The sequence below is a fragment of the Chelon labrosus genome, assembly GCF_963514085.1.
Source record: "Chelon labrosus genome assembly, chromosome: 12".
NCBI classification, from domain to species: Eukaryota; Metazoa; Chordata; class Actinopteri; order Mugiliformes; family Mugilidae; genus Chelon; species Chelon labrosus.
The window spans coordinates 27599839-27625518 of NC_140345.1; the positions used below are offsets into that span (position 1 = coordinate 27599839).

At 43.0% G+C, this 25680-nt stretch overlaps 1 protein-coding gene across 3 annotated transcripts in view; it reads right to left on the minus strand.

Annotated features, from left to right (window-relative positions):
• rgl2 (ral guanine nucleotide dissociation stimulator-like 2) overlaps positions 1-25680 on the minus strand; it is a 32595-nt gene that overhangs the window by 2493 nt on the left and 4422 nt on the right. Inside the window, exons 1-18 of one of the 3 annotated variants that reach the window (XM_084557683.1) lie at positions 19195-20329; positions 15861-15908; positions 15445-15528; positions 15196-15362; positions 13306-13362; positions 11445-11641; positions 10235-10344; positions 9724-9939; positions 8725-8828; positions 7559-7643; positions 5539-5598; positions 3001-3087; positions 2876-2908; positions 2533-2654; positions 2350-2436; positions 868-961; positions 528-752; positions 185-299 (exon numbers count right to left, since the gene is read on the minus strand). In XM_084557683.1, coding sequence (XP_084413809.1) covers positions 185-299; positions 528-752; positions 868-961; positions 2350-2436; positions 2533-2654; positions 2876-2908; positions 3001-3087; positions 5539-5598; positions 7559-7643; positions 8725-8828; positions 9724-9939; positions 10235-10344; positions 11445-11641; positions 13306-13362; positions 15196-15362; positions 15445-15528; positions 15861-15908; positions 19195-19296 — 1993 coding nt within the window. In that variant the 5' untranslated portion in view covers positions 19297-20329. Of the gene's footprint in view, positions 1-184; positions 300-527; positions 753-867; positions 962-2349; positions 2437-2532; positions 2655-2875; positions 2909-3000; positions 3088-5538; positions 5599-7558; positions 7644-8724; positions 8829-9723; positions 9940-10234; positions 10345-11444; positions 11642-13305; positions 13363-15195; positions 15363-15444; positions 15529-15860; positions 15909-16309; positions 16379-19194; positions 20330-25680 lie in introns of those variants that run through there. The other 2 variants (XM_084557684.1, XM_084557682.1) reach the window with 2 other exon arrangements.

Sequence of the window (25680 nt, forward strand, 5' to 3'; positions counted from 1 at the left end):
TGGACATCTGTGGAGTATGTGCCCAGATTATTTTCATTCAAATGACTGCATGTGAGGGAGAGGATTGTCTGATACTGTGATAAATTATCACCCTGTTAGCAGATTTAATGATTTTTTAATCTCCTCCTATCTGTGTCACCATAGTCTCCAGTAGAAACTATTTGTGAATAGTGTGAGTGAATACCTTTTCCTTCCGGCTGAAGCTGGATCAGCTCATATCTGGACGCCTGTTTGGGGTCCTGATTGTGCTTTTCTAAGGCGGAGCTGATCACAGTGGGGGTCTTGTCATTGCTCGTAACCTGAGGGATGAGAGAGAGGAGAACAATGGCGTCAACGGGACAGTTTGATTTGCACTAATGATAACCTGGAACCCACTGTGTCCCGCGGATCTGATTCTGATGACTATCATTACTGGATCCATGAGGATAGTAAGTGCAGCGTGTCGCAGATAATTCAGGACTGAGGCTTTTCTGGAGCTTCGCCGCCGTAGACTAGTAAAAAAAAAAAAAGGTTTAAAGGATTTGTACCAGGATGCTTCGATAAAGGTTCCCATCCTGCAGGTCCATCCGTATCCTGATGATCCGCATGTCGGGCCCCGACCCTTGGATGCTGTTGGGGGGGTTGTTGCCGCAGGAGGCCGAACGGCGGTGTGATTTGGTGGGAGTGGATGGAGTCAGTGTGGCGGGGGTGTGGTCGTTGGTCGGAGGGGACGTGTCCACATCCAGACAGGACACAGATGGAGATCTCATATGCTGTAGTTAAAAGAACGGTGATCATGAGGATTATAGCTGAGATTTAGTTTCTTCTTTTGGAGCAGAAACAAACACAGCATCTGTTTCTGTACAACAGAAAGTAATCGTGATTTACCTTTGTCAGCTTTGAGAGGAGGTTATTGACGGGCGAATGGAAGTCAAAGAGGCCGTCGCTGTCTCCTGCCAGGCTGGTCCGAGAGCTACTCAGACTGAAAACACACAAGCACGTTCACATTAGGCCGGCAAATAATGAATACTGCATAAAAAATTAGACTTTTTCAGAATACCGACAGTCTAAAAGTTTAAATATTAGTTTATAGTGATATGGAAAAGAACCGACACTTTGGATAACATGTGTTGTTCAATACAGTAGCTTTGAACATTTAAATGTTCTTGTCTAGTGATTAATGCCATTTGTTACTGGACATCCATGCATTAAAAACACAGATTTGAAGTGATCAAAGCAGCAGAGGCTGAAATTTAAAAACGAAAAATCCAGAAAGAAATCATTTTTAATTTATATACCTCCTAAAATCCCAAATCTTTCAAATTCCAACGCTCTAATTGGCCAGTCAGAAATATTTCTCAGCGTTTGTTCCTTGCATTATTTCATTCATTCAATAAAGAATGATATAAATGATATGAATGGTTAAAGAAAATATACTCCAGATAATTTTTTCTCATCTTCTTTGAAACATGAGAAGGAACTGAGCCACTGTAGGCCAAGGTCAAACCATAGACTGTATAAAGGTGGACGGGGAACAGCTCCTCAAGTGAAGCCAAAGCTAGTATAACTCCCCCTGGTGGCTGGCTGCAGTATAGGTCATAAGCCCCGCCCCCTCCATGATAGTAGGCGGGACTTGTTCCAAACTAAAACACTAAAATACAATACAATACAATTTTTTTCAAGGATGATTTGTGTCAAAATTAGTTTTAGTTAGTTATTTGACCCTAAAGAAACAGGATGTGATGTAATGGCAGTGTATAATCCAACATTTCCTTGTAACAGGTGGAGGTAGAGCAGAGCGTAGTATTAATTAAACGAAAACGTGAGTGAGTCTGGAGGAAATGTGGGCGGGGCATCGATATCGCGGCTCCACGTGGCTCCACTCTCGGACCGTACTGATCAGACTCTGGCTACAAAGTCCCAAGATGGCGCCACCCGTACCACCGGAAAAATACCGTCAAGTTTGTCCAATGCAAGGAAGTGGGCTTGTGTTGTCCATATTTATATACAGTCTATGGGTCATACGCTGGAGTCGAGTCATTGTTTGTGTAATTATTCTTACTGCCAGAAGGGGGAGACAAATGTTCCACGCTGTACCTTTAAGAGCATGGAGGTGGGGGTGGGGGTGGGGGGAATTTTGGAATATTGACATATAGAGCTGGATGATGTGTAAATCAATATTACAATATGTTTTTACTGACAGTTTTCCACCTACTTGAAATCACAAATGAAGTGGGAAAGAGACACCATCCGACACAACATTACAAAGTGCTTAATAAAAACATAAAAATATACAGTTTTAAAAACAGGTACATTAGACAAAGCCTTTTTTAAATGTGTGAGTTTAAATTTCATGTATGCATAGCTTACTCTGGGCACTGTGTGATGATGACTGACGGGGTAGGGCCACGAGGACTCGGCTCACTTGGCGCTTCAATCTCACTGGACAGCCTGTAACTGTAACAGACATCCATTGCAATAGTTGTCAAAAAGAACCGATGCATTCAAGGTAAGTTCTGACCAGTAACCAAATGCAGATGTGCTCGTATGTACCTTTCCTCCTCTGTTAGTGTAGGTACGTTGTGATACCACTGCTGGAAGGCCTCATCAGTGATGAAAACACAGTTTTTGCAGGAAGACTGCAGGAGCCGGATTTGAGCTAAAACCTCAAATTCCTGTTAACAAAGAGGCGAATCACCACAGAGTTTCATAACGTATAGAAAGAACACCCAATGTTGGCTGATCTAGTATCACTTTGCCTCACTTACTTCTGCTCAAATCTTACGCTCACACTTCACTTACAGTTCAAATTAGCACAAAGTGCAGCTTATTTGGTTCAAAGCTGCTCAGTGTCGGAGGTAAAGCCTTGAAATAGATAAGGTATTAAAACACTCACCCTTCTCCTTTTGTCAAAGTTGATGTAGCCGTTCTGCAAAGGGAGTGACAGGAAGTGTTACGTCAGCTGGATAATTGTAAAATACAGAGGATGTTGGCGGCTTTCTCCTCGACGGTTCAACTTACGTCCAGCCTGTCTTTGACCGCCGTGTCCAACATGGTGAGGTCGGTGAGGAAGATACCCAGGTAGGGCACAGTGCCCTGGGCGTTGGACTGTGTGGAGGAAAAGGAAAAAAAAAGAGTGTTTTATCAGTTCCTCTGAGGCTTCTAGTCACAATCTAAAGAGCTCACACAGAGAGGGAGTTCAGAGCAGACGCCCGCGGCTATTTTTCAAACAGTGGATCAGGATTCGGCACATCACACACAGATGTAGCAGCGTGCGGCAGCAAAGTGGGCCGGCGAGCTGTCGGCTTGCCGGCCCACTTTAGTGCTGCATGCTGCTTGTCGATCCCCCCCCTCCCTTCCATCCCTCCATCAAACCGCTGAAACACCCCCCTCCACCCGCTCAGCAGTCGTGACCTCAGTATCCGTGTTTGACTCCAGCGTTTAGCAGGGAAACACTGTTTTAGAGAGTTATCCAATATTAAGCTCTCAGCAAAAGCTCTCCACCGATTTAGCTCCTAAAAGTCAGCGGCTCGCCAGAATAATTCACAGCAGAGCCGCGCAGAATACAAACTAAAACTCCAGACACCATTCTTCTGACGATACTAGTCTCCGTCCCCGAACTTTTACAACGCTAACGACACTTTTTGCAGGGTCTTGCATCATTCCCAAATTTCTGTCATAAACCCTCCAGGCTAAAATGTTTGGTATTCATCCCAGACATGGACTGGAAAGTTAGAGAAAATAGTTCTCTTTTATGTGCATGCATTTATTTATTTTTTAACTCAAACTTCTCTGTTAATTAAATGATATGAAATGCCTCGTTGATGTGACCCCTGTGCACATGTTGAACGGGTCGTGTGAACTAAGAATATACGAGTCTTTTTTTAAGAGATGTGGACTTAAGAGCCTGTAGATTTCTAAAGGTCTTTGAGTGAATTCATTCTCCCGTAACCCAAATGTTTAACCACAGGCTGTATGTATAAAGAATTGGACGTAGCCTCTGGGACTGAAAAGTGAAAAGTCGATGCAGCAGTGCATTAAAGCTGCATTGTTTGTAATGGCCAGCCAGAGGTGACGTAACTGGCTGTAAAATGTAGTCAGACTGTATTGCATTTTCCTAACGGGCACACGGTCTCAGTCGCTACCTTAAAGCCTGCGTCAGTACAGAATGACGTTTCATTTAGGAAATTATTAAAATATTAAATCGCGATTAATAGCATGATTTGCACAGTTAATGCAAAATGAATCACACTTTTCGTTTTGGATCTGTTTCAAATGAACCCCGAACAGATATTTTTCAAGTTTATTTTACTCTTATCAAAACCTCCGCTGCTTAGAAAGCTCATAGCTCAACTCATAACTCACATCTACAACAATTGTGACAGCTAAGCCGGAGGCGACTTAACTGGTTGTAAAATGTAGACAGACTGCATTGCATTGTCCTAAAGGGCATATGGTCTCAGTTGCTACCTTGAAGCTTGCGTCAGTACAGCATGACGTTTCCTTTAGGAAATTATCAATAGATTAAAATGATTAATCGCATGATTTGCGCAGTTAATGCAAAGTAATCACAGTTTTTGTTTTAGATCTGTTTTAAATGAGCCTGGAAGAGATATTCTTCAAATTTGTTTTGCTCTTATCAACACCTTAGCTGTTCAGAGAGCTCATAGTTCAATAGATGCCAATGACTGATGTAGAGAGAATTATCCGGTGGGACTTTGACTGAATCTATCGTTGAGGAAACTTGTTTCTTTATCCGTTTCTGCTCTTTTGTTTCTGCAGCAGGCCATATAAGGTGTTTGCTTCCTTTGTTTCTCTGCTTCTTTTAGGATTTTTGTCAGTTTTGGCGCTTTTGGTATTTTAGTATTGTTCTTTGTGTTGGTGAGCCGAAGCCAAATTTCCACCTCGGTGGACAATAAAGTTTTATTCTATTCTATTCTATTCTATTCTACAGGGCGTATTACTATCCTCTGCCTGGTAAAATGATTTACTCTGGCTTTACTTGTGTTCTTGTGCAACATTATCGCTCGTTGTGTGCCCCGCTAGTTTTATCAAAGATGTATCGAGGGGTAGCTTGTGTGGACGTGGGGCAACCAAGTATCCCAGAATGCATTTCAATTACACTGCTGTTCCTGTTATAGAACGACCGTCCTGCTTCCTCCCGTCCTCCAGAATCTGTACTTCAGAAACAAACTCGAACAAAGTACCAAGTACACAGAGTTCAGTCTTACGTACTTATGAATGTAATAAACGTCCACTCACACCTACGGCCAATTTAGAATCACCAATAAACCCAACCAGCATGTCTTTGGACGGTGGGAGGAAGCTGGAGAACCTGGAGAGAACCCACGCAGACACAGGGAGAACATGCAAACTCCACACAGAAAGGAACCAGTGATTGATATATGATTATTCTTGAGTTCTCAGTCCTCCCCAGCTTGACCTTCTAATCCAAATATGCTCACTTACAAACAAACACACACTAAATGCCTATTGTTCAGCCCAGTTATTTTCCACAAACTGATAACAATAACAATTCTTAACAGTATTTCCTCTTACCCTGTTCAGATGTCTATTGTTCAGTCTGCTGTCCAGGTTCGCGAACTTTGACGTGCCCTCCTGCAAGACAAAAAACAAAATGCCACTTCACAAAATATTCTCGTCACATTACTCTGGAATTGCGCCCTTCTCAGACGGCAGCTATTTAGTTGCTAGCAAATTCAACTCCATGACGTGTAAACCTGTCCAAATGATTTAATTGGGCCCTAAAGAGTATAATCAGCTCCCAACAGAGGGATTTCCAGAACAGCTTTCCTGTACAAAAAAACTCGCAGACAGCGAAGTTGGTCTGGTTTCCGGACTAGATTGTCATAAACACGCTATAATAACGCTTCACTGACAGTCTGGTGAATAATTGAACTCTCCTAAATTGTAGCTGGTCTGTCATTAGTCTGAATCATTCATCTTCCAGCCTGTCTGCTAGTCGTAGTCAGTTTCAGACAGCCGTGAGATGAAGGAAAGGAAGTAACTGTGCTGGGAGGAAAAAAAATACAAACACAAGGCATGGTGTTTTTATTTTATTATTATTTTTTTTTGTCATCAAAGCTCAGAGAGAAGCTTTCTGAAGTGAAAGCACATACTATCTGGATGAATTCCTTTGGGGCGTATCGTGGGTTAAAACGGGAGCTAATGCAAAAGTATTGATGTTCTGCGCTGCAGCGTTACAGCGAACCCTAACACGGATCATTTTTTGCCAATTTCCACGAAGCCGCTGACACAGTGCAAGCTAAATGTAGTGTACGTGCTCAGATGAAGAGTGTCTGGCGCTGAAGTGTTGACAGAATAAGGGCAGCTGCACTCAACTCAGATTAGACTGTTTCTCTGGTCTTTAAAGCTGCTTTAAATCTCTAACGCCGCACGCTGCTTCCAGCTGAGGAGAAGACTCCAGTGGGTGCAGACAGGAATCCAACAAATGTAGTGGAACGTTAATAAATGTCTCCTGGGATGCAAGTCAGCCACAACATTACGACCACCTTCCTAATGTTGTGCAGGTCTCCCTTGTTGTGACTCATCAGAGAATGGACATGGGCCTTCTGAGGGTGTCCTGTGGTGTCTGGGAACAGGATGCTGTTAGTGGTGTTTTTTTTTTTTTTTTAGTTGTTCCTAAAGTGTTTTTGTGTGTGTGTCTGTGTCAGGCTGCATCCTGCTGGGGATGGCTGCTGCCATCAAGGAGTGTCATTGCTATGGGGAGGGGGGTGTCTGGTCTGGTCTGGTCTAGGTGGGTGCTACAGGTCCAGAAGTTTCCCAGCAGAACGTTGAATTGTCACAAGATGGTCAATGTTATTTACTTCTCCTGTCAGTGGTCATAATGTTGTGGCTGTTCAGTGTATACAAGATATATGACATATATACAGGAATTTGTAGATGGATGTAATTCAAGATGTAAAGTTTAATTTTTAGTTTAGACTACGTCCTTTGTCCTGTTCAGACTGATCCTTGCTTCATTCTCATGGTGTGAGCACAAACAAACATGTTTGATGTTGGGGAAGTATCTGACGTTCTGTTTTTCATAAGAAGTATTTAAAACAGCAATTTACAAAACTGTGTGTATACTGAGTTAAGACCCAGAGCGGACCCTTTCTTTATGAGCCTAACGCTTCATGAGAACACCGCCACGTCCTGTTCACACACATGAACGCTCAATGTGTTCATAGCGATGTTGGGGGGGAAAGGTTCAGAAAAGACGGGGCTTTGAAGACGTTTTCTAGCAAGACAGTAAAAAAGAGCAGAGAAAGGACGGAACGGCAGCCAAGAGCTGAACACGTCAGAGTAAAAATAGTCTTGGAACAAGTCCAATGCGTCAGAAAAGAGTAAATGTGACTCCAAACTAAAACCAGAGCTCACACTGGCAGCTCTCCAGGATGAGACACTGCTCCTCCATCCTCTAAACACTTAGTATTATCAGTTATAAACACTTTTTTGTGTTTCTTTTTCTTTTAACTAACCTCACCTAACTTTAAAAACACACTGAATATTCACTCATTCCTACTATTCTTTTTTAACCTCGACAGCGACTCACCTCCTTCAGGAGTTCTCTGCTCTGGGAGTAGTTGTCCTTGTCTGAGAAGATTTCGGACAGTTCCTCGTATCTCCTCAGCGCCTCTCTGTAAAGTCCAAACCAGGGCAGTGAGTTAGAGTTTTATTCTCCTCTTACATCTGAGCTGGTGAAAGGTAACCAAGATATTTCATGCGAGCAGGCCTTATAAACTCTGGGAGGTCAAAACTGGACGTTGAAGTGTGATTTTCTGATGAAGTGCGTCACGTACATTTAAGAGTTAGCCTTTTTATAAACATACACAAGCATCTGAACACAAGTCTCGTCAACTAGAAGTATTTTCTGCAGCTATTATTAAATCTCCATCAAGAGATTATAATAAAACGTACACATATCTAAAACTTTAAGACTTTTTTTAAAGACTTTTCTGCAGATTATACCTTCATTCATGAACATGTTTGCTGCTGTATTGTTCCTCTAGATTCTAAATCTGTCCGACTCACCGAGTAATATCCCTAACTAATTAAAAGTCTGCTATCGTCACTTCCCTTTCGGTGGCATTTCTTTTTTTACTCTTTTCACCACGTTGTTACGACACCATGAACACAGATCTTCTATTGTGAAAGTTCGGAGCCATTTTATCTCTTTCAGGTTCAAGACAAAAATAAACAGACGCCTGAAGAACGGAGGCTGATGAAAGGCTTCACATCTGAGTTATGAGGGAATTTACAATTACCAGACAAAAAATATAGTGCAGTAAAAGAGTACTAAATATATTTTTTCCCATTTCAGTGTTTTTATTTTGCATGTGAGGCCCTTTAATATAATCTGAATATAAATTATATCCCTTATACATACAGCACATTTAAGGTCAATTTTGCATCTCTTTGCACAGCGTTGGTAGATACTACCAGATATAAGGTGCACTCATATGCATTATATTATATATTATATAATGGTCTGTATTTATTATGACTTTCCATTTATTCTGCTTGATATTCTTATAATATTACACACAAATATTTTAGTTTTATAGTCTTTTACTGCGGCTGTTTCTCCCCACTGCATTGTCTGATCGGTATCAATTGCTGCAGTTTCCCCTTGTGAATGACGAAGTTCTCTCTCTGGCTCACGCTGGAAATTAACCACAAAGCTTCCCCTTTTCAGCCCACAGCCATTCAGCCACAGACCTGTCAGTGTCCTGCCACGTCTTCCTCAGCCGGTGGATGGGGTTACTCTGCAGGGCGGACACGATGGCGTACAGCGAGGAGAAGTTCTTCCTGGCTCTGCACTCCTGTTGAAAGCACACACACACACACACACACACACACATGTTGTAACTGAGAACACCTGTGGACGTGGGTCTGGCCGGTGTTAAGTTACTCTGTCGGTGCCTTGTGCTGAATAATGTATGCAGCTAAAGAGGTCTGTCCCAAAAGAAACAAGGGGAAAGAGACTGGGGGCTGCAGCAACCCAGCGATGCCTCACCATGTTTGAATCAAAGGGCTCATGTGACCATAACAACCGAGGAAATGATATGTGTGTGTATGCAGAGCCTGCCTGTCGCTGCAGGCTTTTCAATATTTTAAAAGAAGCTGACTGTTGAGCACAATAACCATAATCCACAGTTTCTCTTTTTATTTTGCAGAGAGCGAGGAGGTTCGCCTGGAGGTCGTACGTCACATTTTGTGACTTTTTGCTGGCATGTACCGTCCATGCAGAACAGATTTTCTACTCTAAAGATGCTAAAGATGTGCAGGACGTGTATGTCTAGAATATATATATATAAAAAATATTCTGGCTCGTGGCAAATGCACTCAGAGGAAGTGTTCTTTTATTATTTGCTGCTGCCTCTTTCTGAAAAGAGCGACAGATCAAGATCCCCCCATGATGTGTTTTGCTCTCAGCTATTGATTAAAGTGAAAGTACTGGTACAGTCACAGCAGAATCCCAGCAGGCTGTGAATTTGCGTTGGTATGTGCAGAGTCAGAGCTGAGAATGGGATTACAGTTAGAGGATTACTGGGGGTTTATGGTAGAAAAATGCACAGTTGAGGGTTTTTTAGAAGCTTTGAAGCCTCAACTGACTGAGTTAACACCATCTCTAGCCTGTGAGAGAACATGTGTTCATGGCTTCGAATCATTATCTTCTTTCTGTGACCTTGTGATTTTTGTTTTGTTTCTACTGACCTCTGCCACACTGATCCACTTCTCCAGCAGCCGGGCTCTCTGCTGGCTGCGCAGCTTCGTCGGACAAAGGCAGGACGCTAAGACGGCGTTGGCCAGCTTGTTGAACTGGCGTACGGTGGCCCGGACGGACCAGCAAACGCCTTCCCTCCCCTTCTTGTCCCTTTGAGACCACAGTGATCCGAGGCAGTGGTACGGGACCAGACGGACAAAAAGCTCCTGAGAGAGGTGAGACGGAGGTCTGTGAATAACAGCCTGGATCCTAAAAACCCTTAATCAAACAAAACAGCCTGAACTGTGACCCTCCTCACTTATTTGCAGCCTTAAATACAACTTTACTTCTTTGTGTTGAAGATTAGAACTCATAAACGTGCATTGTAGACCTTGGAACAAGCCAAGAAACCACTAAATGACTGCCTAGTGACTGTATTGCATCAAATTTAACTATCATTGCTCAATAATTTGCCACCTCCCACCTTAAAAAGAAAACCATCAGTCTCAAAAGTGAACTCACAGTCTCTATCTTGGTGAGCTGCTCGGCGATGAGCGCTCCAGGGAATCCCAGGATGCTGGTGGGTTCAAACTTGGAGGGGTCAGGAGGAGGGCCGGAGGAACTGGTCTGACCTGCAAAGAATGAAATAGAGCATCAGTCAAAATGCTCAATCAGGTGGTCCAGATAAAATCCTTGGTGTTATAATGAAGCTGTTTAGTTGTGGAGACCAGTTGCAGATTAAATATTCAGTTATTTGAGGAAAACCTAAAGAAATGGGAGACTCAGAAGCCTTCCTCTGATATCCTGCTCCACGTTCACACGATTCATCGCGCCGTTTCTGTCAGCTGCATTCCCTCCTGTTCTAACACGTCCCAAAGGCGTTCCTCTGCATTCAGATCTGCTGACTGGGGAGGCCACTGACGTCCACTGAACCCATTATCAAGCAGACATGTGCGGCAGCAGCAGCAGCAGAAATTGAACTGAACCCATCAAACCAGGCTATTCTTCCATCTCCAACTCTCCAGTTTTAGTGAGCTTGTATCCTCTGCAGCAGCCCATTTACCGACACAGTCTTCTGCAGTTGTTGTAGCCCCAACATAGAGGTGCTTTTCTGCTCAGAGCAAAGAGTAAAGAGCGGCATTTTGCATCTGCTCCAACAGGCCAGGCCATTCTCTTTGGATAGCCCATTAACAAGTCTTTTCTCCTGCTGGAGTTTATGCTGCTCTGCTGCCACATGATTGGATAATTGAAAAATTAGCAGGCGTACAAGTGCTCCTAATGAAATGCTTGACGAGTGTAGTTATAATACCAGAGCTAACATGCCGATGCTCTGACAGGGTAACATTTCAGCTAATTAGCAGATTAGCACAAGGTGCAGCAGAGGATGATGGGATAAGTTTATATTATAAGTCTATATTAATAGTTGTTAGACACTGATTTACACCGGAGCAAACCTCAAGGAAACACTGAAGGAAAAGTCAGGAGATGACCAAAATCGTTTGGATACGTCATCCGGTAAATTATGAATCTCTCCACCAAATTTTGTGCCAATCCACTTTGCAGATTTTGAGCAGTACAGCCAGCTCTGGCTTTCTTACCAGAGTAGCTCTAATGTCAAACAACCTTCACTTAACAGCCTCCATTTGTGGTTTTATTTCTGAGAAGAAAACGATCTTTCTCCATGAAAAACTCATCGAGCTACGTCACATTAAATCTGAGATAAAACACAGACCTTTATGGGCGTCGGGGAGCAGGGCTTTCTCGCTGAGCTCCTCTGCGATCCTGAGGAGGCGAGCGCGGAGGTCGACTGCAGACGAGGAGTCCTGAGGGAGGAGGGGAGCCAGTCGCAGCAGGCGAGAGGGTTCGCCCAGGCTCTTAAAGTCTTCAGGATACTCCGACAGCCATGTGCTGAACACCGTACACACCGCTCTGCAGGGGACGAGGGGAAGGAGGAGAAATGAAAGAAAGAGGTCACAACAGACAACGAGGTTCCTGCTGCAGGAGCATATCAGGTCATCGTGTTTCGTCTCGTAAGTAAAAACAAATATTTTCCAGCTAATCTGCAGAGAGCCAACAACAACGTGTGATGCAGGACCTGCATCTGTTTCCTGGTTTAAATCCAGGTTGGAAGTCGCCGATGCAGCTCGATGGAGACAGATAAACAAGCCGTCGCAGATGGGAATCGATTGAATGTATTGATATTTTCTAAACACGTCTTCAAACTTTCAGAGAAATCACGTTCTCAGGGGGCTCAGGACGAGAAAGGAGGCTTAGAGATGAGCCTATAATTTAAAAAGGGGTCAAGATTGTAGTCTTTTAAGAGAGGTTGAATGATCGCCTGCCCACTAATCCTCCTCTAGGAGAGTGTAGCATTTAAAAAACATAAAGACTGGATGACATGAGAAACAACAGCTATGATAATACTTTCTTTAGACAAAACTGAGGGAATCAAACCCCACCTCTACTTTCCAGGAAGTAAGTTTGGAACAATTTAGACTCTTTTTCTGTATCTACAAACAGCTAGCATGCTACGTCAAATAACTATCTGTGTAATGAAGTCTCTTTCTGCTGATGTTCAAAGCTGCATTTAACAATATTTCATAGCAGCAGTCACTCTAAGAACTATGTGTAATCTAAGAGGGGATCTTAGATTCCAGTTCCCCTCAGCTCCGTGGAGCTCTTGACCATATTTCAGTTTGCTGTTTTGATTCACCCCCTCATTTACGCTTGTAAAATAAAACCCAGCATTCATTACCAGCCACCGAACGGCGAAACTGCGCATCAGCAGCTAATGAGCCAGATCTAACCTCCAGGAGTCGGTGTGAAGCAAAACCGAGCTAAAAGAAAAGTAAATATTGGTTGTGTTTTCACTTTGGCCCTGTTCAGACCTTACATTAACATCCAGCATTAAATTAAAATAAGTCTCCATATGCGTCCTTAGTCTGCACTTGAGGTCCAATCTCACTTTTGCGTTTCACACAAACTGTAATTTGCAGCGCAGTAGAATACTGTAACAGCTGCTGTCTCTAATGAACCCTTATCCCAGGATCAGAACCAGGAACAGCTGTTTGTTGCTTGTGCGTCATGATATGAGGAAATGATGCCTATTTGGGAACAAGCTGTAAAGTGTAAAGCTGTAATGTTTAATTATTTATTGATCTCTGCTCTTTTCCTTTTCAGTTTTTTTCTGACTGAATGAGGCAAAAATCTGCAAGAGAACCGCTGCAAGGCACGTGGTCTTTAAAAGGATTCAGCGTGCACACTGTGTGTTCACACTACCAAACGAATGCGGTACAATGCGCCCCAGACCACCTTCAAATGTGGTCGGAGATGAGATCACTCAAATGCATCTTCAGGATGGGTGTTAATGCGAGGTCTAAATGTGGTCTTTGTTAAAGCTGCAACCATTCTCATGTTCCCTGGTAAAATCTGAACTGCTGCTAAGTTTATATACGCTAGCTTTATGTCAAGTTGTTGTTGTGTTTTGGTAAAATAATAATGATGACGTTAGTAGATGTAGTTTTGGCGCACGGCTCCTCACAAGCAGACTAAAAGTTCCACAAAGAAGTTGGTTTCATTTTCAACAAACTCACTTGTTGAAAGATTGTCTCGTCTGGCTTCTCTCGCTGTCCCCTGGTGGGTGCTCCAATCTGTGAACAAAAGAAATAAAAATATTCAGTTCATGACGCAGGAGGAAAAACAACAACCGCATGAGAGTATTGTTTAAACGTCTGCGCGTGCATCTGCTGTGTCATAAAAAATACTTCAGAGTTATTTATGGCTTGTTTTTCAAAAGATGCATTTCAGGTGTTGTCCTTGTGTTTGCAGGTACCCGGAGCTTCTAGAACGCCTGAAAGGGACTTTGTACCAGAGAGAGCTTTTGCAGGCAGTCCTTTAAGCAGAGTTATGTTTCTTAGAAAAACACTCGGCTGCAGCACACACATGCTTCCTGCAGTGTCTCTAAACACCCTCTAAATGAAGTTGCACAACTAATTAAGAACATGCTGTTCAAAATAGACTCATCTCGAAGACAAATGCAAGAGTTAAACTGACACCTGTTTATGACAAGTGAAACCGCAAATGAATGGAACCAGTTTTGCTTTCGGTAAAGTAAGCATTTAACTGCACTGTAGTCTTCTACTAGCACATAGACGTGTCAGTAAGTTCACCACTTTATTGCAGTCTGAAATATTTTAGCATCTACTCATGGTTTCTTGTAAAATTTTAGTGGCCTTGGTTATTTCTTGGAGCAAAGTGTCTGAAGGTTCTCAGCCACCCAGGTCCAGGTACATCCAAAAAACAAGGCTGTAGACTTTCTGGAACAGGGTTCATCCAATTAGATTCTTCTAAAAGACTGGTGGGGAGTTTGGGTTTTAATAAGAACTAGAACATCTGCAGCTGGTGTCCACCTGAAACTCACGAAACCTCTTCAAGAAACTCTAGAAGTCTAGTTGCCCATGTTGCAGCTTGTTTTTGGGATATTTCTCAAAGTACAAATGCTTCTGGTGTCCACATAATGTATCGTAAGGGTTTTGTCATCCCCTCTGGGAATTTGGCATTTGTGAAATGTACTGACCTAATTTGTCATAAATTGTCAGGATGAACGGTGATCAATCCGGTGACCGCCTTAATTCTCATCTAGCTCCACCGTCGAGTCAAAACTTTACTTTGTTTAATACCTTTATTTCGCAAAACTAAAATCCCACCACCAGCCACTTTGCACTTTGCATTTATCTGTTAGAATTAGGGTGTAATGTAATTACAGCATGGGATATGTTGAGTCGTTCATCCCCAAGTATAGTGGTTCCTGCTGCCACCACAAGGCCACAACAATCCAAACCAGGCTGAACCAGATTAAACCACAGCAGCACAATCGCTAAACACACAACCACCTCAACAGAAAAGATCTGCTGGCTCTTCAACCTCAAAATGACAAAACAGCTGCGTCAATATTTGGGACTTTTACTGTGAGCTGTGTCTGATTGTTGGTTGGCAGTCAGCCTTCCTTGTTGGTTCTTTATCTGTTGTGTTTCAGGCAAAAACTCAACAAAGACTCCTCTCTGGAGCAGATGCTAATGGCGATGCTAATGGGCTAGCATAGCAGCGCTACTATCCATTTGTTTCTGCACATGTCGACCTGGAAAACTAAACCAAGTACAGAATATAGTACACAACCTTTACTAATTAGTTTGAAATATCTTCTCAGTTTATAGATGGTATGATATCATGAATAAAAGTTTAATGGTAGAAGTTATGTTTATTATTTAGTGGTAAATAAACTCAATAATTGATAGATTAATCAATGCTTATTGTGTGTAGCAGCCCTGGTTAGCATGCTAACATACTAATAAGATCAAAGTGCTGCACGCTGCACATAACAGACGTGACAGGATGCTGACAGCTGCTGTGGTTTTGTGCATCACTGCAGCTGGAACTGCTCTAAGAAGACAAAAACATGCAAACATAATGAAAACCGTTCCTACCTGTTGGAGAGGATGTCCAGCACTCTCCCTGTGGAGGTGAAGGATCGATACGTGGAGAGGAAGATGGTGATGAAGGAGGAGTCCCCCATAGAAAAAGAATGGAGGAGGTGGAGCACCAGCTTCTCTTCGGTCCCCGCTTTAACACACTGGGAGCGAGACACCATTGGCTGGAAGGAGACGGGAGGGAAGGGAAATTAAAAACCAGGCCTTTTAATTCTTCATCTCAAACTGTGCGACGGTCGGCCTTACCAATGGATTATTGGGGCCTCCGTGCTGCTGTTTGACCACGACTGTGTAGATCACTCCATCCTCCTCTTCCTCCACCACAGTGGACTGTAGAGCAGAGCAGAGGAGTCAGAACACAAACACAGTTAACTATGATCTGAAACAAGAAACTGTTGATAATAAGTTGAGCTATGCCAGAAGGTTTTTGCTGATGCCAAGTTCTAAATTTAACTTTTAACTCAACAAACTTTTAACTTAACTAAACCATTCCCCTTAAAATAAAAGCACAGCCAGGACTCCTGTATACGAAGCAGGGCATAAAATCAAGCTGCTTTGAACTCATTTCTCACATGTGGCTCAAACAATCCAGTTTTAGCCTCAGGGAAAGTCCCTGACACAGTTGTCCTGTTTTATGCAGACACATGTCGCAGTGTCCTTACCAAATCCAGAGGACAGTACCAGGTAGTCTTCATCGGTGAGGACTCTACCTGTGGAAGAGAGACACACAGTTTTAAGACAAAGCTACGTGGCTAATGACCGCAATATGGAATTAGGTCAAGGAAGTAAGTCGGTAGTAAAACAGCACATCATATCATCACAAAGTCCACATGTTAGATCTCCTGGTATTTGGAATTAACCACGTAAAAGGATAAAAACAGCAAATTCAACAGGCTGCAAATTAGGAGTTTTGCCTCCCATGCAGGCAACTATCTTCACTGGAAAGACATCACAGTTATTTTTATCTCATCTGTGTACTACAAAGCCTAACAAAACTCGCAACAAGGCAGTATTGTACCATTTCAACGCCATTTAACACCCTTTTTAGCGCAATACCTTAAATGCAGACGCCAGAAAAACCTTCAAAACACAAACAAAAACAAATACTCACGCGATACGAAGGCTAAAACTTCTCTAATCACCTGCAGTCCAGTACCGGCGAGGCACAGAAATTACTCTTGGCAGCGTTAGTGTGCCGTCTTATCAAACGACGACATATTGACACACAAACACACATGCGACTCTGGGAAAGCAGGATCCTGCAGATCAAGTCATGGTGCAGACAGAAAAATGACTCACGGCCCTTTTATAGAGAGACCAAGTGTGAGACACGCAGCAGCGCACATTTGAATACTTTCAAAACAGCCGGAGAGAGATACAAGAGAGAGAGACAGCTGACCTTTCATTCCTCTGAATCTGTATTATAATATCATAAGCGCCACGTTTTAAACTGGAAACTAAATCTACTGAAATGCTCGATTTAACTGCAGCTACTGAGGTACTTTCCTTCCATTTCTGCTGCACAACAATCCAGACGCAATATATACTGCAGAACTTTTATCTGGCTGCTAGAATTTAGATTAATGTTTCACATATAAATACCGTCCAACCCTTTTAGGCCTTTGATCCCCTCACACAAAAAAGAAACTTGCATCATGTCTGGGCGCTTGCTTGTCTCCAGATGTCTTCATGTTTCCTCCTATAAGGGCCTCGGATGGTTTGAGAAACGCGGTGACTTTAAAAAGTTTAAATTTTAAGAGATTAAAACAGAACTCAAATTTAGGTAGATTCATTATTTTCTTCTTCTGTAATTATTTCACACTGCTCTAGACGTCTGTTATTGATCCTGTGGAGGAAGCCCAACCGCAGACTGAACTCTATGAATGGACAGGATGTAATTTAACCAGCCATGTGACAACAGCACAACCTAATTACTGTATGTTGCACATTTTTCGTGGTTCCAATAACTGTTGGAGACCTTCAGGCCTGAAAAATGAAGATAACGTAAAATTGCTGAGAACTGCATTTGTACAAATGTCCATTTGTCTGTAAAACCGAGTCAATCCCCACAGAACTCCATGTTTAAAACGTCCAATTTAGCAGCAGAAATTCTGCAGAAATAAACATTTTCTTTAGGTTTCTATACTTAACTATCCTCCCCCCATTCATGACGACTTAACAAGCGAAAATGTTCAAATCAAATTATATCAAGGTTTAAATTTATACCAAAGGTTGGGATTCCTCACAGGTTGCTCTTACTCTGCACCTCTTTGATCATTTTTGAATTAAATCTGGGAGTAAGGTGGCATTAAGTGCAGTTTATACCTCTGTGGGACATTGACTCCGTAACCTACGTACGTAGCCTACGCCGGACCAAGCCATTTATACTTATATGCTCGTCAGTCTAGCTCGCTCTGTTCAAAACTCCACCCAAACACTAGTCGACGCTGTGTCTTTTTGACAGTCGGGTTCATTTTTGTCTCTACTTCCTGCTTCACTTTCAACAACGGCGACTGAAGCTTTCGCCGAAATTTCGCCGAAGACGAGTCGTACAAATGTTTGTATCTCCAACCTTCTCAGTTAACCTTTCCTCCATGTGTTCCATCTTTATTGATCCAACTCAATCCATTAGAAAATTGCAGAGATGGAGAAGCAGCCGGAAATACTAAAGCAGAAACAGTCCAGACTCTAACGCCGTAGCTACGCCGTCAAATTGATGCAGAGGTATAAACTGTGCGTAAGTGTTACTGACCCAACTCAACTCACTCTGCACTGCTGCCAAGATGGTGACGACCGGAGGCGCCACGTTGAGCTTCAAAACCCCTCATCAGGAAACCTATTCCCTCACTGCAGGAACTGATTATTGCATTTGCAACGTTTTTTTTACCTCCTACTACAGGGCGTTATTATTTTTCCCGGCACAAAATGCAGCAACGTCGTAGGAGGGTAACACAAACAACAGCCCTTCATTTGAGCATCTTAATGTATGCCTGTGAAAATGGAATATGGACCAACACTAATAAGTTTTGTTGTAAAAATGACAAGGACCCACACTTTTTGACTGCATCAATATATTATACACATTCTCATACCTGCGCCTGTATTGTTAAACATGCAGCATTGGTATGACAGTTGATGAAGGTATAATTTCATGATGAAAACAAACAGAAAATGCTTTCAGAGTAAAGAGTAAAGCTATCTGCTATGAGAATGACCGTTGGTCCTAAGGTTGTGTTGTAAATCTTTGCCGGTGGGCGGGGCTTCCCTTGTGTTTACACTTAGATCACAGCGTTTAACTAAAACACACTAATCGATATCACTTCACGCAGATGCTTTCGCAACGGTCGACGACTTTTTTTTTTCCTTTTCCGTCATGAAAAATGCACGAGCTTTAACGCTGCGTCAAGTCTTTCCCCGGTGTCTGGTGAAACCTCCAGACCGTTTCAGACTCACCGTGAGTCAACACTTCTGATCTGCAAAACACACCGGCAACACCTTGGAGACGCACACACACACACACACACACACAAACTCCAAAATGACACAACGTCCCTTAAACCTAATTAGCTCCTACTTAGCTCCAGAAAAGACAAGCTAATGACCTGAGTTATGTTTTCATTTATTTTTGCAGGTGAACTCTCCCCCGTGCAAATTCAAAGTGACGCTTTTATCCCAAAAAAAAAACAACCTTCACAGGACAGCAGATGTGTCTGTGCTCTGTTACTCCCTCACGTTCGACCTGCGGTGTAATTATTTGGCCCACGTTAGCCTCAATTAGCCCCTTTCAATTTACCTTGACTTGATCAAAGGTCAGCGCTCCATGCAGACACTCATTCAAAAAAAAACAGTTCCTACTGCGCTGAACAACTTAGTATCACACTTGTTATTCTACCTGCCTGTTCTATCCCTGCTTGCTTCTATGCAAAAATACCTTCTACTGTGTCTTTCCAATGAAATCAGACACACACTCCCCCCAAAAAACAGGAGGAAAATCACCTTTCCCTGGGCAAGTCCAGACAGGTAGAAATCCCCGAGCTTCCTGGAAACCTTCAGGATAAAGCCACTGAGAGTATTTTCCCGATCTCCATTGCTTCTCATCTGTGATCCACTCTTTTTTCTCTGATCGCTTCCTATTCCGTCGTCAGTTGACCCAGATCTGTATGTATGTTTACCGTTTGCCTCTCTCTGCGTCTTGTGGCTCTATATCACAAAGGCACACCTGAAGCAGGAGCTAAGTCCGGCCCCCACAGTGCTGCATCACCTGGACACACCCATTACTCACACACACACTCTCTGCAAACAGAGATTACCAATACGTCTGCGTTGATGGGGCAACACTTATTTCCAGTGAATCATATCTCACCGGTACTCAACAAGTATGGAACCTCACACGCTGTTACATAAAAATAAAGGCCCTCATCAATGGACGCATGCACTCACACACAGAGGGAGACAAAGCCCTGGAGCTATTTCCAGAACAATACCCCCTCTCTTTCAATCTCCTCTCCGCTCTCCTGCTCTCTTTCCCTTTGTAGATGACCTTCCCATGCAGATAAACCAGTTTGACCGAGTATCCGGTTTAATACGAGGCTAAACAAAACGACGGTTAACCGAGAAGGCTGCCTTCTGAGACAGGTAGCTAGTTGGAGCAGCTTCATACAGCCTGCCCTGCAGCGTGAGCAGCGAGAGGCCTGTATTTTTTGCAACGAGAGGTAGTAGATGTTCAGGCGGCCGGTAAAGCAGGAAGTGTCTGTGTTTGTTCAAGGGGATAATGACCTCACTGAGTGAAGTCATGTTAACTAGATGGGAGATTTTTGCAGCTGTGTGTGCATGCGTGTGTGGAAGGCAGTTAGCTTATTAGCATGTCAGTCAACAAACGGGCCAATTGTAGGCACTGAGACGGGAAGTAAACCAAATATATCACTTTATAAAAGTTTGCTTATTCATCTAGCAGACAAGTAGTAGAATAATGTTTCCTTTGAGCTCTGTTTGGCCTCCACCAACCCCTGAAAAAATACAAATATGTCCACCAGCTAGACCTGAACATTCCCTGTCTTTTGGCTCTGCAAAGTTTGGTTCGCTTTAATAACACAAATTCCATTTAGAGTCACAAAGATTTTTAATGTGCAATTTGATGCATGCACGTTCTCTTATGGGGAGGCACAGAGGCGTGCCTCACAGCAAGAAGGTTCTGGGTTCTAATCCATCATGGCCGACTGGGTCCTTTCTGTGTGGAGTTTGCATGTTCTCCCTGTGTCTGCGTGGGTTCTCTCCAAGTTCTCCAGCTTCCTGCCACCGTCCAAAGACATGCTGGTTAGGTTCAATGGTGATTCTAAATTGGCCGTAGGTGTGAGTGCGAATGGTTGTCTGTCTCTCTGTGTCTGCGTACCCTGAAATGAATGAATGAATGAATGAACGTTCTCTTTTGACCTCAGCCCGACCTGTGGTTTGAGAAATCAGCAGTGGAAAGGAAGCAGAGTCTCAAGTGCGGTTGTCATAAATAATTTTACCCTGCAGAAGGGAATAAAAGTGAAGTGTTAAAATGACCAAAGAAAGTCCCAGAAGAATAATAATAAGAAGAAAGTAAGCAGAAGAGAAAATAGAAGGAATGTATAACAACTTCAGCTTTAAAGCTTTGTGGTCAAGACCACAGCTGTGGTGACAGCTCTTAACCATAAGCTGTCTGACAATATTTGTCATTGTTCTGGACTATTGCCGTCATAATAACACACATATGTACACAGCAAGCACATCTGTCCACTACCATGTTGATAGGAGTATTAAAACTTGAAACATATCCCTTTAACCCTTTATAGGCCACTCATTGAAATACTTGGAAATATTACATTTCAGCCCTAGAGTGTTATTGTAGGGCAAAAGAAGAAGACTATGGTTCCTTACCCTTAAGAGGTCAATGAATGTAAACATGTATTTAGACTATTAACATAAGTGCTGATTCAACATACACATTATCACATTATTCAATATTAGGACACGTCTTCCTGGAACCTAATAAAACAGTTATGCTCAGCGTTCATGCAGACAACTGTCTGGAAAAATCTATGCCTGGACTTCGCTGGAAAGACGTCACATGCTTTTGACTCATCTGTGCAATACAAAGCCCCGAAGGCAGTATTTTATCCTTTTTAACCATCTGACGCCATAGAAAAATTAAAACATTTTAAATGCAGGCCCCAGTAAAACATTCAAGACTCAAATAAAAACAAATACTCACTACCAGCCTGCGATACGAAGGCTAAAAACCTCTCCAGTCACCTGCAGACCAGCACCGTTGAGGGGGGGGGGGGGGGGGGGGGGGGGGTTCTCTGTTCTGGTCCAGCGGCTGAGCTGTGCTGCCAGATACAGATACTGATGGTTTCTAGATATAAAGCTGCAGTGCAGGCGTAGGGTACAAAGCTACACAGTATCAGTGGTGCATAGCCGACGTAGGACCATCTTCAGAGGATTAATCAGCTCTGCAGGGTTAGAAGCATGTGATTTTTGACTCTGGGCACAACTCAGGTCACATTACACACAAGTATTTGTCAAATTTGGCTTTAAACGCTAAAAAAATAGAAGATACGCTAGAAAATGCTAATCAAACTACTCCAGGGATGAGCATTATTGAGCATTATTCATCCTAAAAAGAAAGACCGAACACACAGCCAGCATTCCATATTGAATGCGTTTCTTTTTGTTTCAAAGTGACGGATGTCTTCATGAAAGAAAAACGGCAAATTGTAGTAAATGAGTCTGTTGCAGCAACTGTTGCTGGAAGCTGAAATGAGGCGAGATGCAAAAAGCGAACAGAATGCATAAAAGCTGAAAGAAAACCACTCTCTGTTTCATCCTGCTAGATCCAATTAAGACTGATAATGCGGGAGAAAATGCGATAAAGAAGGAATTAGATGAGTGCACGTGGAGTCGGTTAGCAGTATGAGCAACAGCAGCTCAGAGATAACGAGTCCCACTCAGATAAAAGGAACGATGCTTTGAATAAAGCTGTTTAGACCCTGCAGGAGATTATATATATATGTATATCATTCCCCCCTGAAGGCAAAGTGTTACCGGCTACCTATAGAATATGGAAAGTGATTTTTGAATCTCCCTGATTACTTGTGCAGCAGTGGGCCTGTGGGCCTTTATCGCGGACACAAAGGAAGCTGGCCTTTGCTCCGTTTCCTTGCTCCAGACGTAGCTGGTGTGTTGACATGAAAGTACATCCACCAGTCTCCTGAAACCAGCTGAATGTGGGTCAGAGAAGGCAGCCTTTTTTGTGGAGGAACTTTCCGATACATGTGTGTAATTATGAGTCCAGGCTGCTGGATAAAGATCATGATTACAGGGCATGTGGCGGGGCACTGATCTCCTGTGATCTTTTTTTGAGTTTTCTTAAAAACTGTGTTTTTTTTCGCCCCCCCGCATGTGATTCACTACTAAATGTCACACCTTGTTTATGTTCTTTGTAAGATGGGATCTTCTCTCAGGGCCCTGAGCTTTCCTTTTTCTTAAAGTTCCCCCACCCCCGGTTGCATACAGGAAGTACATAATAAGTGGAGACAAACACAGGAAGCAGGACATGCTGTCGTGTTGCGAAGCTATTTTTCTTCCCCTCTCCTTCCATCACAAGCCCAGGCTGCGCCAACTTCTCCTCCTGAACAGCGCATACGTCAGCCTCTGGACGGCACCAGGAAGCCGGCTCTCCGTTTTCAATGCCCCTGCTCTCAAAAAACAAAAACAAAACAAAACAACTAGCTCCAACCTTTTTTTCCTTAAATACATCCTTGTGGTTGTGCTTCCGCTGTGCCCGAAAGCCTTTAACTGTGAACAAATACACACACACAGCTGACGCCCCTATTTTCAATCCCGCACAAGTCGTCCCTCCAAACGGGGGGTCATAAATACATCTTCTGAAGCTTTATTTAAAGATAGCCATTGTTTTTTTGAGTGGTCCACTACCCCGACCCCTTCCTTCCTATCTTTCTCTCCGCTCCTCTTCTCACGCTTTCATCTACGTATCCCTCGGTGCCCGTTATCTGCTCACTTTGAGGTAAAACTCTGAGGCATTCAGGCCAAAGTTGAGTTCCTCTTAAAGGAAAAAGAACCCTTAGTCACAATTACACTGGTAAACATTGCCCGTCAGTGATGCCGTGCATGTTGGGATTTGCAGGTTTTGTTTATGTGCAAGCTTTGCCTTAACCTGGCTGCCCCCATGATTATTTATTTAAACCTTACGCACATCTAGGATTGTTGTGCATCTCGTTACAAAACAGTGGTGCCACAACAGCCTCCACTCTTCTACGAGGGATTTTCAATGTGTTTTGGAAACCGACTGTAGAGATTTGATGATACATGATACAGTCTGGCTTGCGTCATCAGCGCTCCAGCTCATCCCAATGATGTAGGATGAACCAGTGGAGTATTGAATTTGTACACAGCGGCTTTGTAATATGTGTCTGCAGCTAAAACCTCAATTATCTACTACAAAAGCCGAAATAATTTCATTTACCAGAGCACCCAGACTTATAGACGTATTGGTTGGGCGGGAATATATATACCAAAAAAAGTAGAGTGAAGCTGAACCTGCGTCCTGACTCGTACATCCAAGCTTCCCTCATTAAAGAATGAGCAAGTATTGGATTCCGCTTGACAGGCCGTCCTTGGAGACAGCCTGAGATACCAGATACTGCTCATGGGGAGCGCAGGTGTACGCCGCATTGACCGATCAAACCGCAGCATGCATTATTTACTGTGAGGTCCGGCGGAGAGGCATGTGACATGAGCACAGAGGAAGTCTGATCAGTCAGCGCAACTTCTTTTTTTTTTTTTTTTTTTTTAGCTGCAAAGAGTTTCTAGAGGCTGGGTGTGAAGTAAAACCCAAGAGCCATGTGCAGGTCATGTGTGGTTGAGGGTCAGTAGACTGATATTACTCACTAGCCTAAAGTTCTTGTAAGAAGAAAGTGTTAGTAACCTACATTAAAAAAAAAAGACCTTGCAGCAAAACACCTCAAACTCACACGGCAGCCGTGTGAAAAGCACCTGTAAAGCCTCAACGAAGCTCTCTATCAGCTCGCTGAACATTAACAGAGGTGAAAGACCGTGGGAAACTCAGCCGTGGCGTCATGAATCCTTTAACTTCCTCAGTTTAGTTCAGCTTTGCTCCGTGTTACAAACATTTTATTCAACGAAACAAACAAAAAACACCTTAAGGGAATGGATTTCATTTAAAGCAGACTACTGTGGTCAGGATGTCATTTGAGTAGGCGGCTCTTTAAAGTGGACAGTGTGTCTACACTGAATCAATGACTGAATCAATGAAGGAATGTGGTTGAATGCCTACCAGGCAACAACTCCCAATCTGGTTTGAGCAACTGGCTCACAAAAGCGTCCTCAGTGCAACTTGGGTGTGTTCACACTTTTTTATTAAGGCTGCCCACTTGTGATCAGATTGCCAAAGTTGTGTGTAAATACAGATCCTTCAGAGTCACTCGTTGTCCATCTCTAGAGGACGTTCTAGGCACCTGTATATTTCCCACATCCCGTTATCAGCACGGCAAATTTAGGTGTAGGAACCAAAGTTGCGCACGGAGGTGTCTTTCCTATAAACCAGGGGTGTCAAACATATGGTCCGCGGCCCAAAATTGACCTGCCAGAGAGTCTAATCTGGCCCAAGGGATGAATTTGCAAAAGTGAAAAAATGACATACAAGACATAAACTGTAATCTTTAACAGAACAACTAACAAACTAAAACAAAACGGAGAACCAGAACTAAACAGAAGACGGCAACAATGTGCTGAAACTGCACTTGTTTTTAATTTTTAATCTTGAAATAATTTCAGGTTGTTATTAAAATGTAAACCTTTTCATTCTTCTTCTTTCAACTAAAACAAAGGGAAACATCTAGAGTTGTTGTTATTTATAGGTTATTATTCTATTATGGGACTAGTCCAGGCCCCTTTACATCAAATTGTACTGTATGTGGCGCTGAACTAAAATGAGTTTGACACGCTTGACTTAAACGTTTGGGCAAAGAACAGTTTATATCTCTGTGAGACATAGACGCCGTAAGCCTACGCCGGTGTACGCCAGTCTGGCTCACTCTGTAACGCTAGCTGCTGTGTCTTTTTTTGCCAGTCGGGTTAATTTTTGTTTCTACTTCCTGCTTCACTTTCAACAATGGCGACTTAAAATTTTGCCCAAAAAAGACGAGTCATACAAATATTTGTATTTCTGAACCCCCTCAGTTAACCTTTCCTCAATGTGTTCCATCTTTATTGATCCAAAATAACCAATTAGAAAATTACGGAAATGAAGAAGCTGCAGGAAATACTAAAGCAATCACAGCTCTTGCGGTCTGCGTCGCCACAGCTTGTAGTTACATTTCTGGGGAGGTGAACGTCAGGCTACGGCGTTAGGGTCTGCATTGTCACCACAACCTCTGTGTCAACTTAACACAGAAGTTTAACACCGCCCATAACTCT